Here is a 19,911-nt window from a genome sequence, read left to right as displayed (position 1 = left end):
ACACAAAACCCAAAAGAAGAAATGATTGAACAAGTTTCTTGTGCGTATCAAGCGGCTGCTGCTGCTGCTCGGACCTGGTCCGGTCCGGACCCGTCGTTAAGTTTAGTTTGTGTTTAGAACTTGGCGCGACGTGTTGATTAAATCACAGAAATGTGCTAAGAATACGCCAACGAATATAACTCGAATTGGGAATTCATTATTCGGCACGCTTTAAAATGGCAAAACAAAGGTCATCCGGGGACTCGGCGGCGGCGTCTCCTCCTGCCGTGGAGGAGCCCAAGCTCAATTACTTCCAGAAGCTTTGGCAGTATCGCAAATATCTGGTCATCGAGCCGTTCTTTTTCTTCTACTTTATGGCCTCCGTCTTCAATTCCGTGGCCATGCAGAACTTCCCTCTGGATAAGGCATGCCGAGTGAATCTCGGCTACAACAAGATAGTCTGCGATACCATGCTGGATAAATCGGAGCTGGGCATCGAGTGCGACGACTTTACGTTTGAGAACACTACCACGGGGGCCACTGCCGATCTGATCGGACTGGCCATCGGTGCACCAGGCTTCAACTATACCGTCTGCAAGGCGGAACTCGAGGCGCAAATCCTAGCCGCCGATGTGTCGGGCAAACGTGCCCCGATAGGTGTGATTTGTATATTTATAACCCGTACATTTCTCATAACACAATTCGTTCATTATATACATACACGTTTTAACGTTTGTCATTAGCATTGCCGAAATTTCAAGTTTCCAGTTTCCAGAAATACACGAAATTCTTTGCCTCTGCATATTAAATCTCGCCTACCTACCCCCTGGGGCTCGGATAGGTCGATTCTTTTGTGCAAAGAAGATTCGCTTCTACAATTTGATGGATATAGTCGGAAATTAGTGGTTATCCCAACATCTAATTACCGTCTTTAATTGATTCCCTCATGCGTTTTCTCCCCATTATATCATTGGAGTGATTAATTTAAAGCCCAGCGACTATCGTACAGATAGTCAAACCTGTTCTTTACAACTTTCGTGGGTTCACTGCCATTGCCATTGCCATGGATGGCATTTCATCGGCGCTGTCTACAAACAATTTATTTTCTAAATATTGCCATACAAACACATCCAAATATGTCATTTACATAGAGCTTGACTCGGGATTCCGGTTTTCTGCGAGGAGTTAACATTTTTTGTATCTAAATTAAAGAAACATCAATTCCATTAAAATGCATTGCATCAGCAGTAGCGGGACGTAGTAGAGACGGTCTTGAAATACTAATTGATATTTCTGATCATATCATGTACTACAAGCGAATTACATGGAAGCATTTTTGAGTATATTACTCAGCATTACTTGCTATGCGTTGCGATATCTCACGATCAAACAAAGTCCCACAGATAGCTCTCTTAGCTCTGACATCTTAAATGAGGTTTAGATTGATGTTATCTTGAAACATGATTAAGTTCAGACTACGAAAGGGGTTTATTATCATGATTAAATTAAGATATCGTATGTAAACTTGAGCATTTTTATCATCGCAGCTGCTATTTTTCCCCTGATTGTTCTGCTCTTCGCTGGAGGCTGGGCGGATCGTTACAACAAGCGTAAGCCATGCATGATATTGCCCATCATTGGTGAGGCGTTAGGCTTTGGATGTAAGTATATCCAAACTATAATAAGAGCTATGTATATATGTACCTTCGTTTATCCATAGGCCAGTTCATCTCTGCGATATTCTTTGACTCGCTGCCAATGGAATTTGGAGCATACTGTGAGGCTATTGTACCGGCTCTATTCGGTGGACTCACCTTCTGTTTGATGGCGATCTACAGTTATATCACCATAGCCACACCCGAAGAAGACCGTGTGTTCCGGTTCGGCATCTTTGCCATGTTTGTGACGGGTGTACCCTTCATAGGGCAACCGGTTAGTGGGCTACTCTTTCAGACCTTGGGCTATACACGTGAGTACCACAGGGACAATACTTTACAATACAATATTTTTTAATATTAATTAACTATTATCCCCGCTTTCAGTATCCTTTGCGTCGGCCATCGCGTTCCAGATAATTGCCATTCTGTATATCATCTTCTTTATCAAAGAAATAAAAACCACACCAAAATCAACGGCCGCCAACGGGTCAAGCCCGAATGAACCACCACCATTGCCGACTACGCTGCCACCCAAGCAGGGCACGGACAACATGGCCTACGAATCTACCAACTTGGAGGAGCATCATGTGAACAAGAACGTCAACTTCCAGCTAACACCGCAGATGGAACCGAAGGTTGAGGTGGTTCCGCCAAGGCGTTCCTTCCTGAAGGAACTCTTTGATCCCACGCTGGTGGTGGACTGCCTCAAGTTTCCGTTGATTAAGCGCCCCAACAATGGACGCCTGCTGCTCGTACTCCTCCTGTGGGCCTACTTCCTGACGGTGGGACCCACCTCGGGCGAGAACGACTACTGGTATCGGTTCACCCTGAAAAAACTCTCCTGGAACGGTAACGATTTCAGCATATATCTGACTCTCTCGAGCGGTGCTGCCCTGGTGGGCACATTCATTGGCACAGCAATCCTGAGTAAACTGCTCAAGGTTTCGGACTCAATGATTGGTATGCTCTCGGCCCTCTCCATTGTGTGCTCCCGTGTGTTGTTTGTGAGTTTTTACTGTGCCTAAAATATTGCGAGTCCTGTGTAATTCCCACTTGCATTGTCCAGGCCTTTGCCAGTTCTACTGCCTCCTTCTACGTGGCTGGCGTGGTGGACATGTTCGTCAGTCTTCGAGTGATTGCCATCAAGACAATTGGTTCCAGCATCGTGGATGGCGATGAGCTAAGTAAGTTGATGAAAGTCTTTCCCAAAATGAATATTAATTCCTTTCTTTTGGCTAGGTAAAATGTATTCCATCTTTGGGATCAGCGAACCCATCGCCCAGTTCATCTTTCCGCCCATCTTTAGCGAGATCTACAAGAGAACCGTCGACTCCTTCCCAGGGGCAATTTTTCTGTTTGGCGAAATCTTCTACATCCCCAATGTGCTGGTCTTTGTGTATGTACATATATCTTTTTTCTGAGCTCAACCTTAAATATGTATAAATATACATTTATTTATTCTCTTAGCTTGTGCTACTTCATTCTGCGACGTCGAAAGGCCGACCAGGCAAAGAACGCCGTGGAGCTGGAGAGAAATGGTGCAAATGGTGGCCACGCTCCCGACAGCGAGATAACTAGTCTTTGAATCAATTAAAACCCATCCGTGTTGCATGTGTATATTTTTTCTATTTTTGTATATTTATAAAGATGTTTATTTTGGTAAATCCCCGCAAATCAAATTCCCCGATAACAGAGCAGCCAAAGGACTTCCCGAGCCAGCTTCAATCCAGCCCCCTCCGGCAGTGGCCACAAATTGCTTTTCGGGGGAGCAATTTTAGTTTATCTTCTGCCACGGCAGGGGCGTGTGTGTGAGAGCCTTTCAACAAGTGGTAGTTTTTCAATCAGCAAATGCATTCAGTTTGAGCAGCCAGCTGGAGCGTACTGGGCGTGGGTTGTGGGTTGGGGACCCCGACTTTATGTGGGTGTTAACCACAGCCTTAAAACAATTGGGTGCTAATAATCCCAGTTAATCTGCATAAGTGAGAGCGGGTGTATGGCTGGAAGGCAGCGGACCACAAATAACCAGCACATCCTTGGAAGTACTCTGCTCTGCTCTGTGATGGCATCAATATAAAAGCCATGACAGGACCCTCAGAAGCTCAGACGTTGCTCAGGCCTCGTCGTGTGTGGTTTGAAACGGTAACAATAGCAAACTTACCATTCAAATAAATGGTTTAATATCATATATGTAAATATTTTCCAGAAACATGATGCGTCTCCTGCTACTGCCTCTGTTCCTCTTCACATTGTCCATGGCCTGCATGGGTCAGACGTTTCAGTACTCCCGCGGCTGGACCAATGGCAAGCGAGCACTTACTCCACCGTCTCTTCTGAGCCATGGACATTTCAATCGAGCCAGCGATTTGGGTTTCTCAGATCTGTATGACGTTCAGGACTGGAGTAGTGAACGCAGGCTGGAGCGGTGAGTATTCCTCTTCGTTAGTACAGAGCTTCTGCTAAAGTTTTGGGAATATTTTCAGCTGCCTGGCGCAGCTGCAGCGATCCCTACTGAGTCGGGTCTATGGCTCCGTGGTGGACTTCAATGCGAATCGACCCGAACCGGACTCTAGCGACAGTGGCAGCTCCCGCAACCGAGCCAATAACAACAACGAAAATGTTTTATATCCGACTCCCATTCAAAATCGTCATCACTCATCGAATGAACTTCTTGAGGAAATCTCTGCTGCGGTGGCCGGATCCGGACCGACGGGTGCGGGCTCAGGGGAGCCGAGCGTGTTTGGAAAACACTAGCTCAGTTTTCGAAATGTTATGGTATTTTAAAACTTTTGTGGAACTAGCAAGAAAATGCTACAAAAATGTAAAAAAAAACAATGTTATATTTGTTGGCACATGGTCAATAAAAGAAATCTTTAAGTAACAGAATTAATTCTATCTTATGCAAAATATTGTATGATCACGGACGAGACAGGATAAAAGATCCGATGCAGATTCATGTATGGTGATGATTAGAACTGCATTTCCCAACTATTGAAAAGGTGAACGCAACTGGAAATGTACGAGATGTTGATATTCGGGAGCTAAAGCAGATTCATAATTTTGTTTGGCGATGGTATATAATTCATGCTGGGCCACTTTAAAAGCCGAAAGCTGGAGACATTCGGACAGTCGCTAAGGGTGAAAATGCGAAGTTATTGGGGAATATTAACACGACACATCCGGACATTCTGTCGCGGCCATTTCCGACTATTCAGCAGGGTAATTGCCATTTTGGTCAGGAACTTGCCCTAGGAACTTAGTTTTTCATGTGGTTTGGGTGCCCTTTTCCACAGGCCCACAGGTCAACTGAAATGTTTTTGCTTTCGGCCAATAAAAACCGTCAAACATATTCTTCAAAACGATAAAAATGCATTTTAAAACTTGATGCTGCAGCAATCAATTTGTATGGGCCAGACTTTTGTGCCGGGAAAACGAGCAGAATGTCCTGCGACATGGGCGACATTCTGCATACCCTAAGGAAAAGGATATTATAGAATTGAGAAAATGTTTGTCATCTCAGGCTCCAATATATTCAGAACCTAGTCAGTCTCTCTTTTAAAGCTATCAAAACGATATTTTGGTCTCTTGTGGAGACCAAGAGTGAGCATCGGGATCAGGCTATACAGGAAACTAATCAAATGCGTCAAAATAGGGTATACTACTGCCGTACTCCGATTGATAAGCAACAAGTCTGCAAGTACCAGAAACATTGAAGTGACAACATTGCGACTGGTTCTTTGTTGAAATTTTTCGTTTTTGTAAAGTTAGTTTTTGTAAAAATAAAACGAAAAGGAGTACTTAAAAGTGGTTAACACTGAACAAAATTTATTCATCAATGGCATAAAATTATGTGGGCAGAGCTGAGAGTCTTAGTTAGCCAGCATTATTCAACGGAATATACAAATTGAGCAATATGAACGAGTAGTGACTTACGGCTTATTTGCTTGACCCTTTCGCTAAAACCTTTTTTCTAGGCACAATCTAATAAAAAAAGAATATTTAAAACAAGCCAGTCAAGTAGAAAATTTGTTCATTAATCGTATAAAATGATGTGAGCAGGGTTGAGCGTTCTATCTAGCAAGTAATATTCGGCGGAATATCAAAAACGAGGAATATGTATGAAGGAATTTGAATAACTCGTCAGTATACTTACGGTATATTTTAAAAATGAGATGGTATATTTCGGTATATTCCTGAGGATCAGCCACACTGCCACTAATCCGCACACCCTAGGGTCACACTGATTTCTAGGTATTATTGATTGGAAAGAAGAAGAAAGAAGGCGCAGCAAAATCGAAACCATTTATTTAAATCGAATTTTTGTTCAGAGCTGTGGTGAAATTTCGTGTTCCGAGCCCAAGTCGACAGTCTGTAAAGATTGAGGGACTCTAGTTGTATTGTGTTTGGAAGTTTCGTGCAAGCATTATTGACATATACCAAGGAAAAGTGAGGGGGAAGCCTTTCGTTCCTGCGAACACCCCCACCGACAACCGAAACGAACAAATTCGCCGATACACAGATTTTTCTAGAAACGCAAAACCATGACCAATCTGGAGAAGCAGCACGAGATGGTGAAGCACAGCCTGGTGGAGTTCATCAGTGGCCATATACCTGGTGCCGATTTCCGAGTTGTGGATGAGATCGTGCTCTCCTATATAATCTCCATATTGGAGGAGGCCTCGCAGGATCCCTGCTTCGATGTGGAGGGCTTTGTGGAGATGATGGGTGCCTATTTCGAGGAGTTCCCGACCATTGACCAAGGCGTCATATGCGATTGGATCTATAAGCTGGCCAACGAGTTGACAGAGATGGAGAAAAACCAAGGCAACCCTGACGCGGTCGACTTGTCGCTCAAGTGAGTTCTCCCCCCTCCGACTGTTAGCCTGTGTGGATTGTATTATGTGACTATTCTGCAGCTTATTGAGCCTATCGAATATTATACCGGAGTCCAGGCTGCGGGCTCGAAACTCATCCATTTCGGAGAAGGACGAGCTCTCGTCGAACAACAGCAGCAGCGGCGGCAGCCACGGCAAGCGTTCTCAGCACTTGTCCGAGACCAGCGATGGAGGGTCCACTGATAGCTCCAGCTCCAATTGCGACTACTTTTTTGATGAGGCCGAGGCTCTGCAGGAGATGTTTCCCGACGCAGCCTATGTTGAGGTCAGTTTTGGGTTGTTAATACTGAGACGAAGTGAGGTCATAACAACCCGCATTTGTATTTAGATCAAGCATTGCATTGCCATTTCCAAGGGCGATATAGACAGTGCCACTCAGATTCTATTGCATCGCCAGGAGACCAATCAGAGCCTGACCGATAAGTCGCACAGTATGATCATCAAGAAGAACGTTGTCGTCGATGATAATGAGCTGAAGAATCGCATCATCGCCAGGTGAGTACTAATCGGTGGGTAATTCTGAGCCAATTTATACGTGTGCTCGTTCAGGTACTCGTATGTGGACAAGAACGCCACTCAGCGCGAGTACAAGCCGGTGGTGCCCAAGATGGAGCCGCGCAAGTTGGTTCGCTATCGGGACAACAAGATTGTCTCGTTGAAGGGCGAACGCTACACCGAGATCAAGCGTGACGAAGATGCTGAGTTAAAAAAACCCAAGAAGCAGATTCAACCGTAACTAAAGATGAACAAAACTCTCTTCAAGTATTTTATCAAGAAGCAAAATAATCCACATCCAAGTAATTTATCCGCACCCACGACACTGATCTTTAAACAAAACAGCGACACCGATTCCGATTCCGATTCCGAGCACAGTTTATGCACACAGCTGCATATTGGAATGACTCGAATAAATGCCCATTCCTTTACACATGCTAATGCCAATGCCAAGCTCGGCCGATTAGTCGAGGCTTCTACCCCAGCATCACTTGCCCAACTTAGCCAACGTTTAGACGCTTCCTTACCCCTAGCAGCGCAACACGAGAAGGATCGAGAATATGATAAAGACGAACAACCGAGCAAACGTAAAGCCACCGAGTCCCGGTCCCTGTCCCGGTTCCCACATCCATGTGAGTACGTGAGCACTGAGTTTGAGTTATCGGCTGGTATTTTAATGTTATTGTTGCTAGTTGGCTTTGGCCAGTGGCCGCCACAGAATAACATCTATCCTCTTCATCAAGTTGTAGACAAAGACAGAAAGACTTTACATACCAAATTAGTTAATAGTTATGCTTTAGGACACCCCTATGTATATTTTCAGAGCCCGGCCGTGGTCGCTTGCTTATGAGTTTCATTACTGGCCAGCGAGAGCTGACGAGCAGGCGGCCCAGAAAGAAGGCCAGTTGCCGGTTGCTGTGATCGCGTACGCGATCGCTTATGACGACTAGTGTCGCGCCTGCGATGTGAAGGGTTGTGCTCCTTAGTTCCTTATGCAAGCAAATTCGAATTGAAAACTTATCTGTGAAAATTGTGAGGTGCAGTCTACCGCCCGTTAGCGAATCTCGAACCCTGAATGTTCTTAAACAGTATTGTCCTACCCAACACACACACACACACACACACACACTATGTAGCAGGTGCGACACCCAACCCGAATTTGGAGCTCAAATAGACTTATTTAGAGATTTTTAGGTACTCAACTTGAAGAATTGAGTTTTGTTGGCCGTGTGCGTGTTTCAAAAACGCAGCTGCACAAAAACCTTGCCATATCTTTTTAAGATTTGTTTATTGTTTTTTATTGTGTAACTTGTTTTGTTTTTCCCTTGGTCTAAGCAAACTAGCAACATTAGCAACATACCAAAGCCACCAAAGCCGCAAACTAGTCCAGTCCTCTCTCCTCCCATATAAGAAATCGGCTACTGCTCGGAACAAGACAGCAATATTTAACCATAACCGAAGCATATTCAAGCATACAATACATAATTATAAAATAATCGATTAATCAACTATTTATATAGCGTAGCCTTTAGCCTCTCCCAAACCCTTTCCCCGAACATTGTAACCCTCAGTACAATATCTCGGTAATCGTGTCCAGGCTTGTACTAATCCCACGCCAAATTCATTTCATGTTAGATGTAAGCATCAAGATATTGTTCAAAAGATTTTGTCAGTTTTCAATGTTTTGTTTGACACAAAAGGATTAATTATGTTCTTAATTTTAGTCTAAGTTCTATGATCCTTGACCACCGTTTTATGTTTATACAACAATTTGCATTTTCAGCACCTTTCGCGTTTTGAACCTTATTTGATCTATAAGTCCTACACCATCGGTTTTTTAAATATTTATATCTATATTTATATACATACATCGCAAATGTATTTATTATATCACTGGTTTCGGTTTAATATGATATTAACGATTTCTCATATATATTTTTAGTTTTATATATTATTTTTGTGATATTAGCGTAAAAAATCAACTTAAAGAAAATGCAAAACACTCGAATTAAACTTTTGAAATTAATAAATAAACAACTATCAATATTTAAAGCATACATACTCGATGCTGTAAACGAAACGTTTTTTAATTCAAATAAAAGTTCCCCTTTCGAAGCATCTAGAGAGTTCCAAAATGTTGTCCACAAATCTTGCAACTATGGGTATTATAGAATTGAAGTGTTTGTCCTCCCAGGCTACAATGAATGCAGAAAATGGTTTATTGGAAAACAGTATTTTACTATTAAATTAACGAATGTCCATAAACCAGTTGACAAGAAACAAGTCTTCAAATACCAGGAACATGTAAGAAATAACGTTACATTCCATACTCACTTACGTTTTATGTTTGTACTATTTATGTTCAATCCTTATTTTGGAAACAATCAAATTAAAGGAAGGAAGGAGATTAAAATTAGCCAATCTTGTAGGAAATTGAATCATCAGTGGGATAAATATATGTCTTCAGAGCTGACGGCCCTACCTACCTAGTAATATTAAACCGAATCAAAACCGAGGGTGATAATGGACAGAGAACGATAAGACCATTGTCGGCCAAAAATACTCTCAACAAAAAATTATGAATTATGAAGAATTTTAGCGCAGTTTAGGAAAAAGATATCGTGGTCGTTTTTTTATGCAAAGATAAAGGATATGTTTAGGTTTAGGATAGATTTACAAGAGTAATTATTATTATTATTATTAGTACTATTTTCCGTGGTTGAACTCAAGTTATTAATTTTCTGGACGTTGATTGGTAATGACTGCATCTATCACCATCTCAGCAGGGAGTCGAATGCTTTACTCAAATAACATCCGTCTATAGATTACCTTAAAAGCCCTTGATAATGAAGGAGGTTAACTCCAATAAATTGGTGTTTGTTAATCTCCGCCTTATAAATCCAAGCTGAGTTGGAGATATAAGTGATTTGGGGAGATGCAGGTGCGGAGTTAAAGTCTTCCTAAACATTTTAGGAATAGCGAATAGCTTAGATATATATATATGTATACCTCCATAGTTCTTTGCATCAGACTTATTACCTTTCTTATGAAGAGGAATTCTAAAGGGTTTCTTCCATAACGGGGGGAAGCATGAAGAATCAATGGATAGGTGAATAGTTTAAGCCGGGCTTAACACGGAGCAGTACCAGTACACTGCCTGGAACCCGTCCGGACCCGGTGAAAACACTGGCGTAACTAGTCGAAGATTTGGCAAAGAGCTCGACAATTGCACAAGGGGGGTTTCTAGATCTAATCGGAGAAGAAAGCGGGACACAAGAATCAAAAAATGTGCCATGAACATGATCTTTATCTCATAGATAGGATGAAACCGTTTTAATTTGGTGTATTTTGAATATGAGTCGGTATATTTCTGAGTGTCAGACGGTCACACTGCTGCTCTATTCCGCAACGAACAAATGAGTCGCAATTTTGAATGGCAAATATAAATGGGTATGGACAACAGCCATACGAGCCTCACCTCGCACTTTTTGGTGCCTTTTGCCTTGCACCCGATGCGTTTTCTTGGCCGTTTAACCTGTTGTCCATACCCTCTTTTTCATCCCATCATGTAGTAAGCGTGTAGTTACCGTGTACGTGTAGCTGCCATGTAAATCAAATTTAACACTGTCAAGATGGCGGCTGTCTAGTTTTTTCGCACAAAAATTTATGTGGAAAAGTCCACTTTAAGGCCATAATGACCACGATTGCGGACCTGTTTACTAAATATAACTGCACCAACTGCCAGGACGACATCCAGGGCATTCGTGTGCATTGTGCAGAGTGTGAAAACTTCGATTTATGCCTGCAAGTAAGTAACATAGCACACATATGTACATACATGCATGCATACAGTGTACAGTTCAGCACACGTACTATAGAGATGCCCCTGTTAGCAACGCTCTGGAACTGTTAGCACTGACTCATGCTAAAGTTCACTGTACATTCATTCATACATATGCATATAATATATATGTTTATATGTATATAGCCGGCGATTTCACAATGTTGTTTGGGAACAGCTGTTTACTGAGTGCGCAGCAGGTATTTACGTTTAAATTTTGTTGTAGTGCTTCGCGTCCGGGGCAGAGATCGGAGCCCATCAGAACAATCATGCCTACCAGTTCATGGACACGGGCACCTCCATACTGAGTGTGTTCCGTGGCAAGGGAGCATGGACAGCCCGCGAGGAGATTCGTCTGCTGGACGCCATCGAGCAGTACGGCTTCGGCAACTGGGAGGACATCAGCAAACACATTGAGACCAAGTCGGCGGAAGACGCCAAAGAGGAGTATGTAAATAAATTCGTCAATGGCACAATTGGCCGTGCTACCTGGACGCCGGCCCAGTCGCAACGACCGCGTCTCATCGACCACACAGGTGATGATGATGGTGGTTCGCTGGGTGCCAGTGCCATGGCCAATCTGCCACCTCTGGAGATCAACGCCGACGAGGCGGCGCAGCTGGGCTACATGCCCAACAGGGACAGCTTTGAGCGCGAGTACGATCCCACCGCCGAGCAGCTGATCTCGAACATTACGCTCAGTTCAGAGGACACGGAGGTGGACGTTATGCTGAAGCTGGCTCACGTAGACATTTACACGCGACGCCTCCGCGAACGGGCCCGCCGCAAGCGAATGGTGCGCGACTACCAGCTGGTCTCAAATTTCTTCCGCAACCGCAACTATGCCTTGCACCAAGGCCTCACCAAGGAGCAGAAGGAGTTTCGGGATCGGTTTCGCGTCTACGCCCAGTTCTACACTTGCAACGAGTACGAGCGCCTGCTGGCCTCCCTGGAGCGCGAGAAGGAGCTGCGGATCCGGCAGTCGGAGCTGTATCGCTATCGCTACAACGGTCTCACAAAAATCGAAGAATGTGTGCACTTCGAGCAGCACGCGGCAATGGCATCGCACCGATCCACAGGACCCTATGGTCATGGCAAGACTGTAAGTGCGAGCCCGCTAAACGGGCATACAACTCGGCAGGGAATGCAATTGCAATCAGTTGCAGCCACATTTATGTATATAGTCTTAGTAGATATTGAATGCAGGCTGCTATTGTTACAATTTAATTCCCTGGTTGTGTGCGCTCGTCCAATGAAAATGCATGACGAGTTGAATATCGTGTGTGCTGCTTTGTTCATTCTTGTACCAAACTTACAATCGCTTTCCCGTCTTGTTCTCACGATATTCAGCTCCTCTGTATTATCAACGCACCAAACAGCGAGCGTTTGAATGGTTGTATAAGACAATGTTTAACCACAGGACCTCACGCAGCCCTCCAATGGAAATCTTCGGCCGCCAAGCTCTTCCTTGCTCTCCCCACAACCGAATCTCAGAAAGGCGTAAGTATTTGGCTAAGATTGAAAATTGGAGTTTCAATTTCTATAACGATGTGCATGCTCCTCCCCTCCTTATTAGCGAAATGTCAAGCGGCGCCGAGGCAAGCTCAAGTTCAATCGCACCAAGAAACACGCACCACACCGTCGACCCGACCTGCTCCGACGGATTATCGCACAGCAGAAACTACTTGGATAACTGTCGGGTATCGTCGGCAGCTACGACGCTGCCGACAACAACAACAGGGGCGGGGATGGGGATGGGGACGGTGACGGGGACATCATTGGAATCGGGCATAACAGCGACGACGGGAGCGATTTCCACGGCTACGACGATGGCAGCGCAGGCGAATCTGCCAACGACATCAGCGAAGGGAAGCCCACAACTTCAGCAGCAGCAGCAGCATCCACCACTGTCCAAAAACAACCAGCTACTGCATCCAAACGAGGTCGTCGGCAGCAGCGGAAGCCATAACACTTCCGAGGAGCAGGCGGTGCCCAGCATGAGCTTTAAGTTACGTTCACAACTGGAAGAGCTTAAACACCTGCCCCAGCCGCTGGGCAGCAATCTGCTGACCCACAACGAGAAGGATTTGTGCAAGAAACTGAATATAACACCTACCACCTACCTCTCCCTGAAAACCGTCTGTCTGAGTGGAGCGCCATCGTTGGGCAGCCCCATGGAAATTTCGCTGCGCAAGTTCTTTATCAAATGCGGCTGGCTGAGCCATTGAATGCCCCTTTTGAACCGCCACCACCACCGCCCCCGCCCTAGAATCGAATGGTAAGTAAAACGCTTCACACATTTGCTGACTTAGGGACTTCACTTTTATTTTGAAAGCGACGTTTAGTAATAATAAAAAAGACAACAATTTTCGACTGTTCCAACTTGTGTTGCCATCATAAAAAAAAAACAACAAAATATATCTCACTTGTATCAAGTCAGGCTCAGACACTTCAGGACACTTTTGTGTCCCCCGCCCCACCCCCCATTCAATTAGCTAAAAGTTTGTTACTTCGTGTGAGAGATGGTGTCGTCTCTAGTGTAAGCGCCCGATCAAGGTTCAGATCTTTTGTATTATCTATGCGTAAGTAGGCCACACCCCCAACCAATTAAACATTGTATAAAGATAATGAAATTGAAAATGATGAAATAAATGTATTGCAAATGTGCAACAATGAATTTCTATGTATAATCGCAAAGCTCTCAGCTGCCAACGGACTGCCCATACTAGGATACATGTTTTTTTACGGATGTTCTGTCCGTGCTTATGTTTTTTTTAATTTAGAGTCCGCCAAATCGTTAGTGTAAGTCTCGAGCAACATGTTTGTTACGCTGAGTATTCATATTTGTATCTTACTGAATGAGGATGATGATATATCCTAGCATAAGCTCGTCCAATTTAGCACCCCATCAAATAACAATATGTAACCGTATACCTACAAAAATAAAATATATTTAAACTGATATTTAGAACGGTTTTCTTAAACTAGAAACGATGTGATGCCGATGCACTGCATTACTTATTCCTCAAAAAATAGCGATACAGCGTGTTCTTCTCGGGTCGACTCCCGGCACCAGCGCTGGCCGTAGCAGGTGCGCCGCCACCTCCACCCGCTCTGGCTGTGGCCGCACTATTCGCTGTTGTGCTAGCCGCCGCTGTGTGCTCCACCGCTGCCACCAGAGAACTGCGCCAGGACGCAATCAGCTCGTTTTGCAGTTCCACTGGAAGTTCCTTGAAAACTTCAGCATCGACTCCAGCTGGGCAGGCGATCTCCGTTAGAACATCATTGGCGTGGACGCTGGCTGTGGAGCTGGTCTCGCTTGCTGTGCAGCTATTATTGTTGGGCGCTGGAAACGCATCGGGTGCTGTGGTCGGCGTGCAGGGAGCGCTCATGGAATCATCCATGGGCGAGGGCAGTGGAGACGAGGCTGTCGAGCTAGCGTTCGAGCTAATCCGACGGGCAGTGCGCGTAGGCATGAAGCGAAGACTGCCATCGATCCGATTTAGTAGCGTGTTGGGCGGCTGGATTGTCCGGAATCGCGGAGCACCTACAGAACACCCGTCTGCCGACGTGGATGGGGTGGTGGCGCTGGCAATGGGACTCATAGGATAATCCTTTTCGCTGTCGCGAGAGTTGAGACGTAGATCACAGACACGGAGTTTGCTGGGCGACGCCACATCGGCAGCGGTGTCCATCACATCCACCGCCAAACGACTGCGCTTCGAGACCAGCATGCGACCGATGCGGCTCTTCTTTGGCGATGGCTCTATTTCGGTTTCGGAGAAATCACTAACGTCCGAATTGGTGGCCGCCGACTCGGAGCCGTTGTCCAGCAGCATGGGGATTGGCGAGGCTGTGGTGGCACGTCGCCTATAGAATTGATCACTCGGCTTGAAGGTGGTCGGCGAGGAGCGGAATGCCGACTCATCGGAGGTCGGACTCTCTGCCGTTGGACTTGTGAGACTCGTGTTGGTCAATGAAGTTATTGACTGAACCTCCAGATCTGCCTTCTTGATGAGAAAATTGGCTATGGATGAGGAGCCAACCTTGCGCTCTTGGAACTTGGAGAATGCCAATCCAATTAAGGTGATATTGAACGGCTTGCTTAGGTCCACGATGCGTTCGAACAGCCGCATTACGATCTTGAGGAGCTTATCCTGGGCCCCATCCGCCAACTGCACTTTACTGACACCCATCTCGCCCGCACACATAGAGGTCTTAAATAGGGAGGGCAAGATGCTTGCCTGCTTGGTCTCGCGGTGACTGCTTTTCTTCTGCGAGTCAAATTTCCTCAGCACAACTTTGATGGCAACGGGGATACGTCCATCTTCGGCAACCTTTGCAAATGGCAATAGAAACAATCAGTACATGTTTCTCTTAAATGTATATTTTGTCAACGTACCTGCTCGATGAGCCTGATGAGCAGCATGCGAAACCGCTCCTCCACATCTGTGCACACTGATATGGGCTTGCAGGCGTCCTCCATGCCAATGGTCTTCGGCTTGCCGGTGGGCCGGACCGTGCTCGAGTCGCGACCAAATGCCAAATCCCTCAGCTTGGTGGCTGTCTCGAAGCCGAACTTCTTTCGCATAACGACCATGTCACATTGTTGCAGCTGCTCCACCGTAGACATACCGGCCTCCAAGAGGAGGCATTGCGTTTTCTGGCCGATACCCGTCACGCGCTTTATATCGTGCAGCTCCCGCATGAACTGCTCCGCATATGTTGAGACCAGGACAGTCTGCTGGTTGGGCTTGTGGCTGCTTCCCACCAGTTTGGCCAATAGCTTGTTGTAGGCGATTCCGGCGCAACAGGTTATTCCCAGCCGCAGCTTCAGCTCCTCGCGTATTTCCTGAGCAATGCGGGTGCCAATCGCCAGGCGCTGGGCACAGCCACAGGAGCAGGTGGTCAACGGGGTGCCATCGTCCGGATAAGTGTGTCCAACTGGCGGCCTTTGTTGCGCATCGGCTGCATGTGCTTGCCGAAGGTCCACCAGGGCCGACACATCCATGAAGTTCTCATCGAATCCGAGCTTTTCCACCATGGGTGTGTAGTTCAGAAGCAAATCGAAGATCTTCTGCGACATGAGACGGTATGGCGCCAGGTCCTCGCCATTGACCAAGACCAGATCCGGGCACAGGCGCTGAGCCTCTGTGATGAGCATGAGCTTGTTCACCCCTCGAGCCCGCGCCACATAATTGCAGGTAACCAATATATTTTTCTGCTGGATGCCCAAGGCTTTCGTGCGCAACGTGGGGTCCCGTATCTCCTCCACCTGGGCGTAGAAATAGTCCATGTCGAGATGCACAATGGTGCGCTGATGCGCCTCGCTCTTGGCCAGCACGCTGGTGAAATCCATGATTCAAAGCGGCTGCAATGGAAGGAGGGAAAAATATGTGTATGGTGAAATAGTGAATGATGCAAGTCGAGGATTTTTCATTGAAAATGCTTGGCATCAAAACAAAGCAAGCCACAAGAGAGAGCAGCAGTCGGTCTCTCGTACAACAGCTGCTGCTTGCCATGGACTGGGACCAGGGGTGTGGTGCGGGGCGGTGCTGTTCGCCTTGACGTGAAATCTTCCACTGTTGCGTGCGCCCCTCGCCCCCCGCGCTCTTTCATCGGCAGAGGCAAAGCCGACTTTCTAATCAAACAAGCAACCCGAAACACGAAAAACTTCTGACGTAGACACATCTCGTGAGCGTCTGCCGGTTAAACACTTAATTTAACAACAATATTGCACATTTTTCTGTTGTTGCTACGATGACGCATTAGTTAATAGTCGAGAAAACACCAGAATTTCTCCGGACGCGGACGGGATGTGTCTCGCTGGGAAACAGCACTAATGCTACACTTAATTGACATTTTATTATCGGCCGACTGTGTAGTCGTCTACACACCTAAGTAGCACGCATTTATCAAGTTAAACTATTATAAATTTACCATTAAATCTAAAAACTGCAGCCATCAAACAACAAAACGAGTACAGGAAACGGTCACACTGATTAAGCAACCAGTGTGACCGTATAAGATTGTATATCGATACATCGATATCGTTGCGGTGGGACATATCGATGTTTTGTAGTCGCTGATCTCCCATCTCTATGACGTTTTACCCATGAAATTTTTTTCAATAAAATTAAAATTTCAAATTAAATATATAGCTCACGTCTTGCTAATCTATTCTCAAAAGCCGGGATCATTTTTAAAGAATACAAAGAAAACATGTCACAGAAAAAGCATGTAAAGGACTGGGAAGTTAAACCACGCAGAGTTACCGCGTAAGTGCAAACTTTTGACCAGTACTCGTTGTTAATCGTGCTTTTTCCTCGCAGCCTTGACCCTGGCAATACCAGAATCACAGAGCAGTTAGAAGCTTTCAAAAAACACACCGCCGAGGTAGAAAAGTCGAATGAAATTTGTAAAAAATTTATTCGACTAAAGAACAAAGATCGCTTGATGGAGGTGGCTATGAATCACATAGAAAGCAGTCGTTCTACCATTGTGAACGTGGACGGGGTGCGCTTCCTGTGCCACGATGTGGTTCTTTCGCTTTTTTCGAAACGTTTGATAGAGAAAATGCAAAAGGGATGCCTGTACTTCGAGACCCCAGAGCTGGCATCTCGTGCCTTCGATAAAATATACCGCTGGATGCATGGGGAGTCCAGGGTCTTGCAAAGCTTTGACCTGTCAGTTTTTAGAGCTGCTCGATTCCTGGCCATTCCCGAATTGCTCGAGCAGATGTGGAAGCTACTGGAGAAAAAGAATCTGATTGAATACGATGCATTCGAGATGCTCTGCAAGTCGCGCAAGGTGCATGAGATCGAGGAGCTGCATGGATTGTTGGTCAATCGCATTACCAAGTCGACGGTGGTCATATTTTCCTCTCCTCAGTTCCTGCGGCTCAGTGAGATTCAAGTGACGCTTTTCCTGAAGTCGGATCGCTTGGCAGTCAACTCCGAAATGGAAGTGAGTCCCTCCCTCAGCTCAGAATCTGAATCTATTCTGATGTGTATATCCAATTAGGTCTTTTATGCTGGTTTGTGCTGGCTGAAATACAAGTGGCCCAAGCGTCGTGGCAGCGTTGGCAAAGTCCTGAAGAGCGTCCGCTATGGGTTCATGCCCATACTCATGCTAAAGAAGTTCATGTTGACAGATCGCACGCTGATCGGTCCGTTCGGAGATATACTGGATCTGTTCATAAAGCTACCCGACTTCAAGAAGATCCTAGCGGATGCCATGTTCTACAGCAGCGTTTTGACAAAAACTTTAATGGAACCGGACTGTTTGAGCGACAGGCTTGCAATGACCCGAATGCAGCTTCTTCGCCCTCGCCGTTGGATGATCGATACGCGCTGCGAATACCATCGCCCTGTATGCGCGACCATACCGAATATGTTCTTTGTGTCGTGGGATGAGTTTATAAACTACATGTTTTTGCTGCAAAATGAGAAAACCAATATCGACGACTGCATTCGCTGTGTAGATGAACCGGAGCATGGCGTCGGAGCTCTGTCGCTCGCAGAACTAGATCTCCATAGCACCAAATTTTCTCAGATTTCGCTATTGTCGAAGAACACATCAACCACTAATTTGGCAAGCAGCATCAAAGACTCTTTCGCTGCCACATCACTACGTTCCAAGGGCACATCTGCATGGGAGGGCCTCCTGTCCTCCGCCGAGGATGACGAATTCTCCTCCTCTGATGAGTAGAATACTCGTCATATTACATTGAAGGGCCTTCTAAAGGCTTCCTCAATGCCACAACAATTTTAAAAATTTTGTTAGTAAACTAATATTTATATTGAAATGATTTTTTGTGCTCCGTGTGCTCCGCCGGTAGCCACTAATGATTATATAAAGGTTATTAATTTGGTTATTTCTTGACCAAAATAATTGGTAGCTTTACTATAGAGAAGCATCGGCCTCTAGCAGGACCGCATTTCGCTGCACTCCAGCAGCTAGTCTATTACCAATCAATGGAAGTACGAGGTGTCGCCTTAGGAATGGCGCTCTTTAAGTTTTAGAGAAGAGGTATTAGTATTTAGTAGTATCCTCGTCGAATGGGGAGCTGCTGCACACAGCCGGTAGAAAACAAATCTATGTTAGCCAGCGCCCTGAAGGAGCAACAGCAGAAAGCCGGTTTCCTCTCAAACATATCGGTGACTCTGGTGAATCGTCTGGGCGTGCGGAGGGTTTCCCATCTCCCTGTGGTGCCCGGCGCGGAGCCGCCCTACAAGCCCACAGCTTTCTTACGCGTAAGATCTAAGGTGCTTCCAGCAAAAACTCTCAACTTTCGACCGCTCAAAATGATAAGAACCGAGGCATTTCAGATCTGGAATACCAGACTATAAAAAATCATCAGCAAGCAACTTTAGCGAATGCAAACGAAAATGGTTGTATACTTTTAAGGGTTCAAAACCAGAACGGTTCGCCTGATTGTTGTCGATGGTCAGGTCGAAAGAATATTCCAGTGATTCCAGCGTGTCACACCCCGCTGGCTATGCAGATGTGGAAACGGTCGGTGAACTGCGACAGACGCTGCAGCTCCACGGAACGACGCTCTCGCTCCAGTCCGGTCTTGTCGTCCAGCCAGTACACAAATCCCCCTAGGCGGCAATGTGTATCACCTGCAAGATATGCATGGAAGCAAGGGTTTTTCTGTAGAGAGGGAACAGGAGATTACACGTGTCCAGAGGTATCCAATATGGTGACTTACGTGTTCTTTCAATTGATGTTTATAACTTCTTCGGACTGTTGGTCCAGGGCCAGCGCCGTAACTTCTTTCAGCTCCACACGCCTCGCCTTCATGGAATGCACGGGCTGGGAAGCTAATAGAGGCAGTTGAATAGGAGAGAGAGCTGTGCACGGATATTCTTGCCGGACACCGGCAGCGGCACATTCGGGCAGTCTGTCGTAGCTGGGGGGATGCAGGGCACGTCCTTGGCGACATCTGCGTGATTGGCCAGGGCAGCGTCGGCTCCACCGAAACTTGGCAAAACATTGACTGATTTAGGCTGGCTTTTAAACGATGATGTTGCCGGTAGCC

The 19,911-nt window shown here is 45.9% G+C and overlaps 6 protein-coding genes across 8 annotated transcripts; 5 read left to right on the top strand and 1 right to left on the bottom strand.

Annotated features, from left to right (window-relative positions):
• Window positions 1–130: 130 nt before the first annotated feature.
• On the top strand, window positions 131–3,301 carry LOC6587383. Its single transcript, XM_026987388.1, has 7 exons — window positions 131–636; window positions 1,527–1,640; window positions 1,700–1,948; window positions 2,022–2,641; window positions 2,704–2,821; window positions 2,877–3,033; window positions 3,105–3,301. Exons 1-7 carry the CDS (start codon window positions 216–218, stop codon window positions 3,220–3,222), a joined length of 1,797 nt encoding a protein of 598 aa, XP_026843189.1. The 5' UTR covers window positions 131–215; the 3' UTR covers window positions 3,223–3,301.
• A 415-nt stretch (window positions 3,302–3,716) lies between these two features.
• On the top strand, window positions 3,717–4,520 carry LOC6587289 (pro-corazonin). Its single transcript, XM_002013635.2, has 3 exons — window positions 3,717–3,776; window positions 3,841–4,059; window positions 4,118–4,520. Exons 2-3 carry the CDS (start codon window positions 3,845–3,847, stop codon window positions 4,386–4,388), a joined length of 486 nt encoding a protein of 161 aa, XP_002013671.1. The 5' UTR covers window positions 3,717–3,776; window positions 3,841–3,844; the 3' UTR covers window positions 4,389–4,520.
• A 1,412-nt stretch (window positions 4,521–5,932) lies between these two features.
• LOC6587528 (CUE domain-containing protein 2) lies at window positions 5,933–8,874 on the top strand. 2 transcript variants are annotated; one of them, XR_003408412.1, is made up of 5 exons: window positions 5,933–6,489; window positions 6,551–6,794; window positions 6,858–7,024; window positions 7,079–7,656; window positions 8,808–8,858. XR_003408412.1 is itself a non-coding variant. In XM_002013634.2 (4 exons), the coding sequence occupies exons 1-4, from the start codon at window positions 6,176–6,178 to the stop codon at window positions 7,263–7,265; spliced, it is 912 nt and encodes a 303-aa protein (XP_002013670.1). In that variant the 5' UTR covers window positions 5,933–6,175; the 3' UTR covers window positions 7,266–8,874. The 2 variants fall into 2 exon arrangements, 1 of the variants encoding a protein (XP_002013670.1); XM_002013634.2 differs by having other exon boundaries at window positions 7,079–8,874.
• A 1,844-nt stretch (window positions 8,875–10,718) lies between these two features.
• Window positions 10,719–13,827, top strand: LOC6587333 (transcriptional adapter 2B). Its single transcript, XM_026985869.1, has 4 exons — window positions 10,719–10,832; window positions 11,092–11,967; window positions 12,286–12,365; window positions 12,442–13,827. Exons 1-4 carry the CDS (start codon window positions 10,719–10,721, stop codon window positions 13,091–13,093), a joined length of 1,722 nt encoding a protein of 573 aa, XP_026841670.1. The 3' UTR covers window positions 13,094–13,827.
• Window positions 13,499–16,835, bottom strand: LOC6587413 (DNA polymerase iota). 2 transcript variants are annotated; one of them, XM_002013632.2, is made up of 3 exons: window positions 16,806–16,835; window positions 15,268–16,236; window positions 13,499–15,202 (listed from the first exon to the last, which is right to left on the bottom strand). In XM_002013632.2, exons 2-3 carry the CDS (start codon window positions 16,222–16,224, stop codon window positions 13,880–13,882), a joined length of 2,280 nt encoding a protein of 759 aa, XP_002013668.1. In that variant the 5' UTR covers window positions 16,225–16,236; window positions 16,806–16,835; the 3' UTR covers window positions 13,499–13,879. The 2 variants fall into 2 exon arrangements, with proteins under 2 accessions (XP_002013668.1, XP_026841793.1); XM_026985992.1 differs by lacking the exon at window positions 16,806–16,835 and adding an exon at window positions 16,606–16,622.
• Window positions 16,836–17,071: 236 nt separating this feature from the next.
• LOC6587379 lies at window positions 17,072–18,669 on the top strand. Its single transcript, XM_002013631.2, has 3 exons — window positions 17,072–17,143; window positions 17,198–17,831; window positions 17,889–18,669. The coding sequence occupies exons 1-3, from the start codon at window positions 17,088–17,090 to the stop codon at window positions 18,573–18,575; spliced, it is 1,377 nt and encodes a 458-aa protein (XP_002013667.2). The 5' UTR covers window positions 17,072–17,087; the 3' UTR covers window positions 18,576–18,669.
• The last annotated feature ends 1,242 nt before the right edge of the window (window positions 18,670–19,911 follow it).

This window comes from Drosophila persimilis, unplaced genomic scaffold, assembly GCF_003286085.1.
Source record: "Drosophila persimilis strain 14011-0111.01,24,50 unplaced genomic scaffold, DperRS2 tig00000000-arrow-pilon, whole genome shotgun sequence".
NCBI classification, from domain to species: domain Eukaryota; kingdom Metazoa; phylum Arthropoda; class Insecta; order Diptera; family Drosophilidae; genus Drosophila; species Drosophila persimilis.
This window is presented reverse-complemented; position numbering and strand designations above follow the sequence as displayed.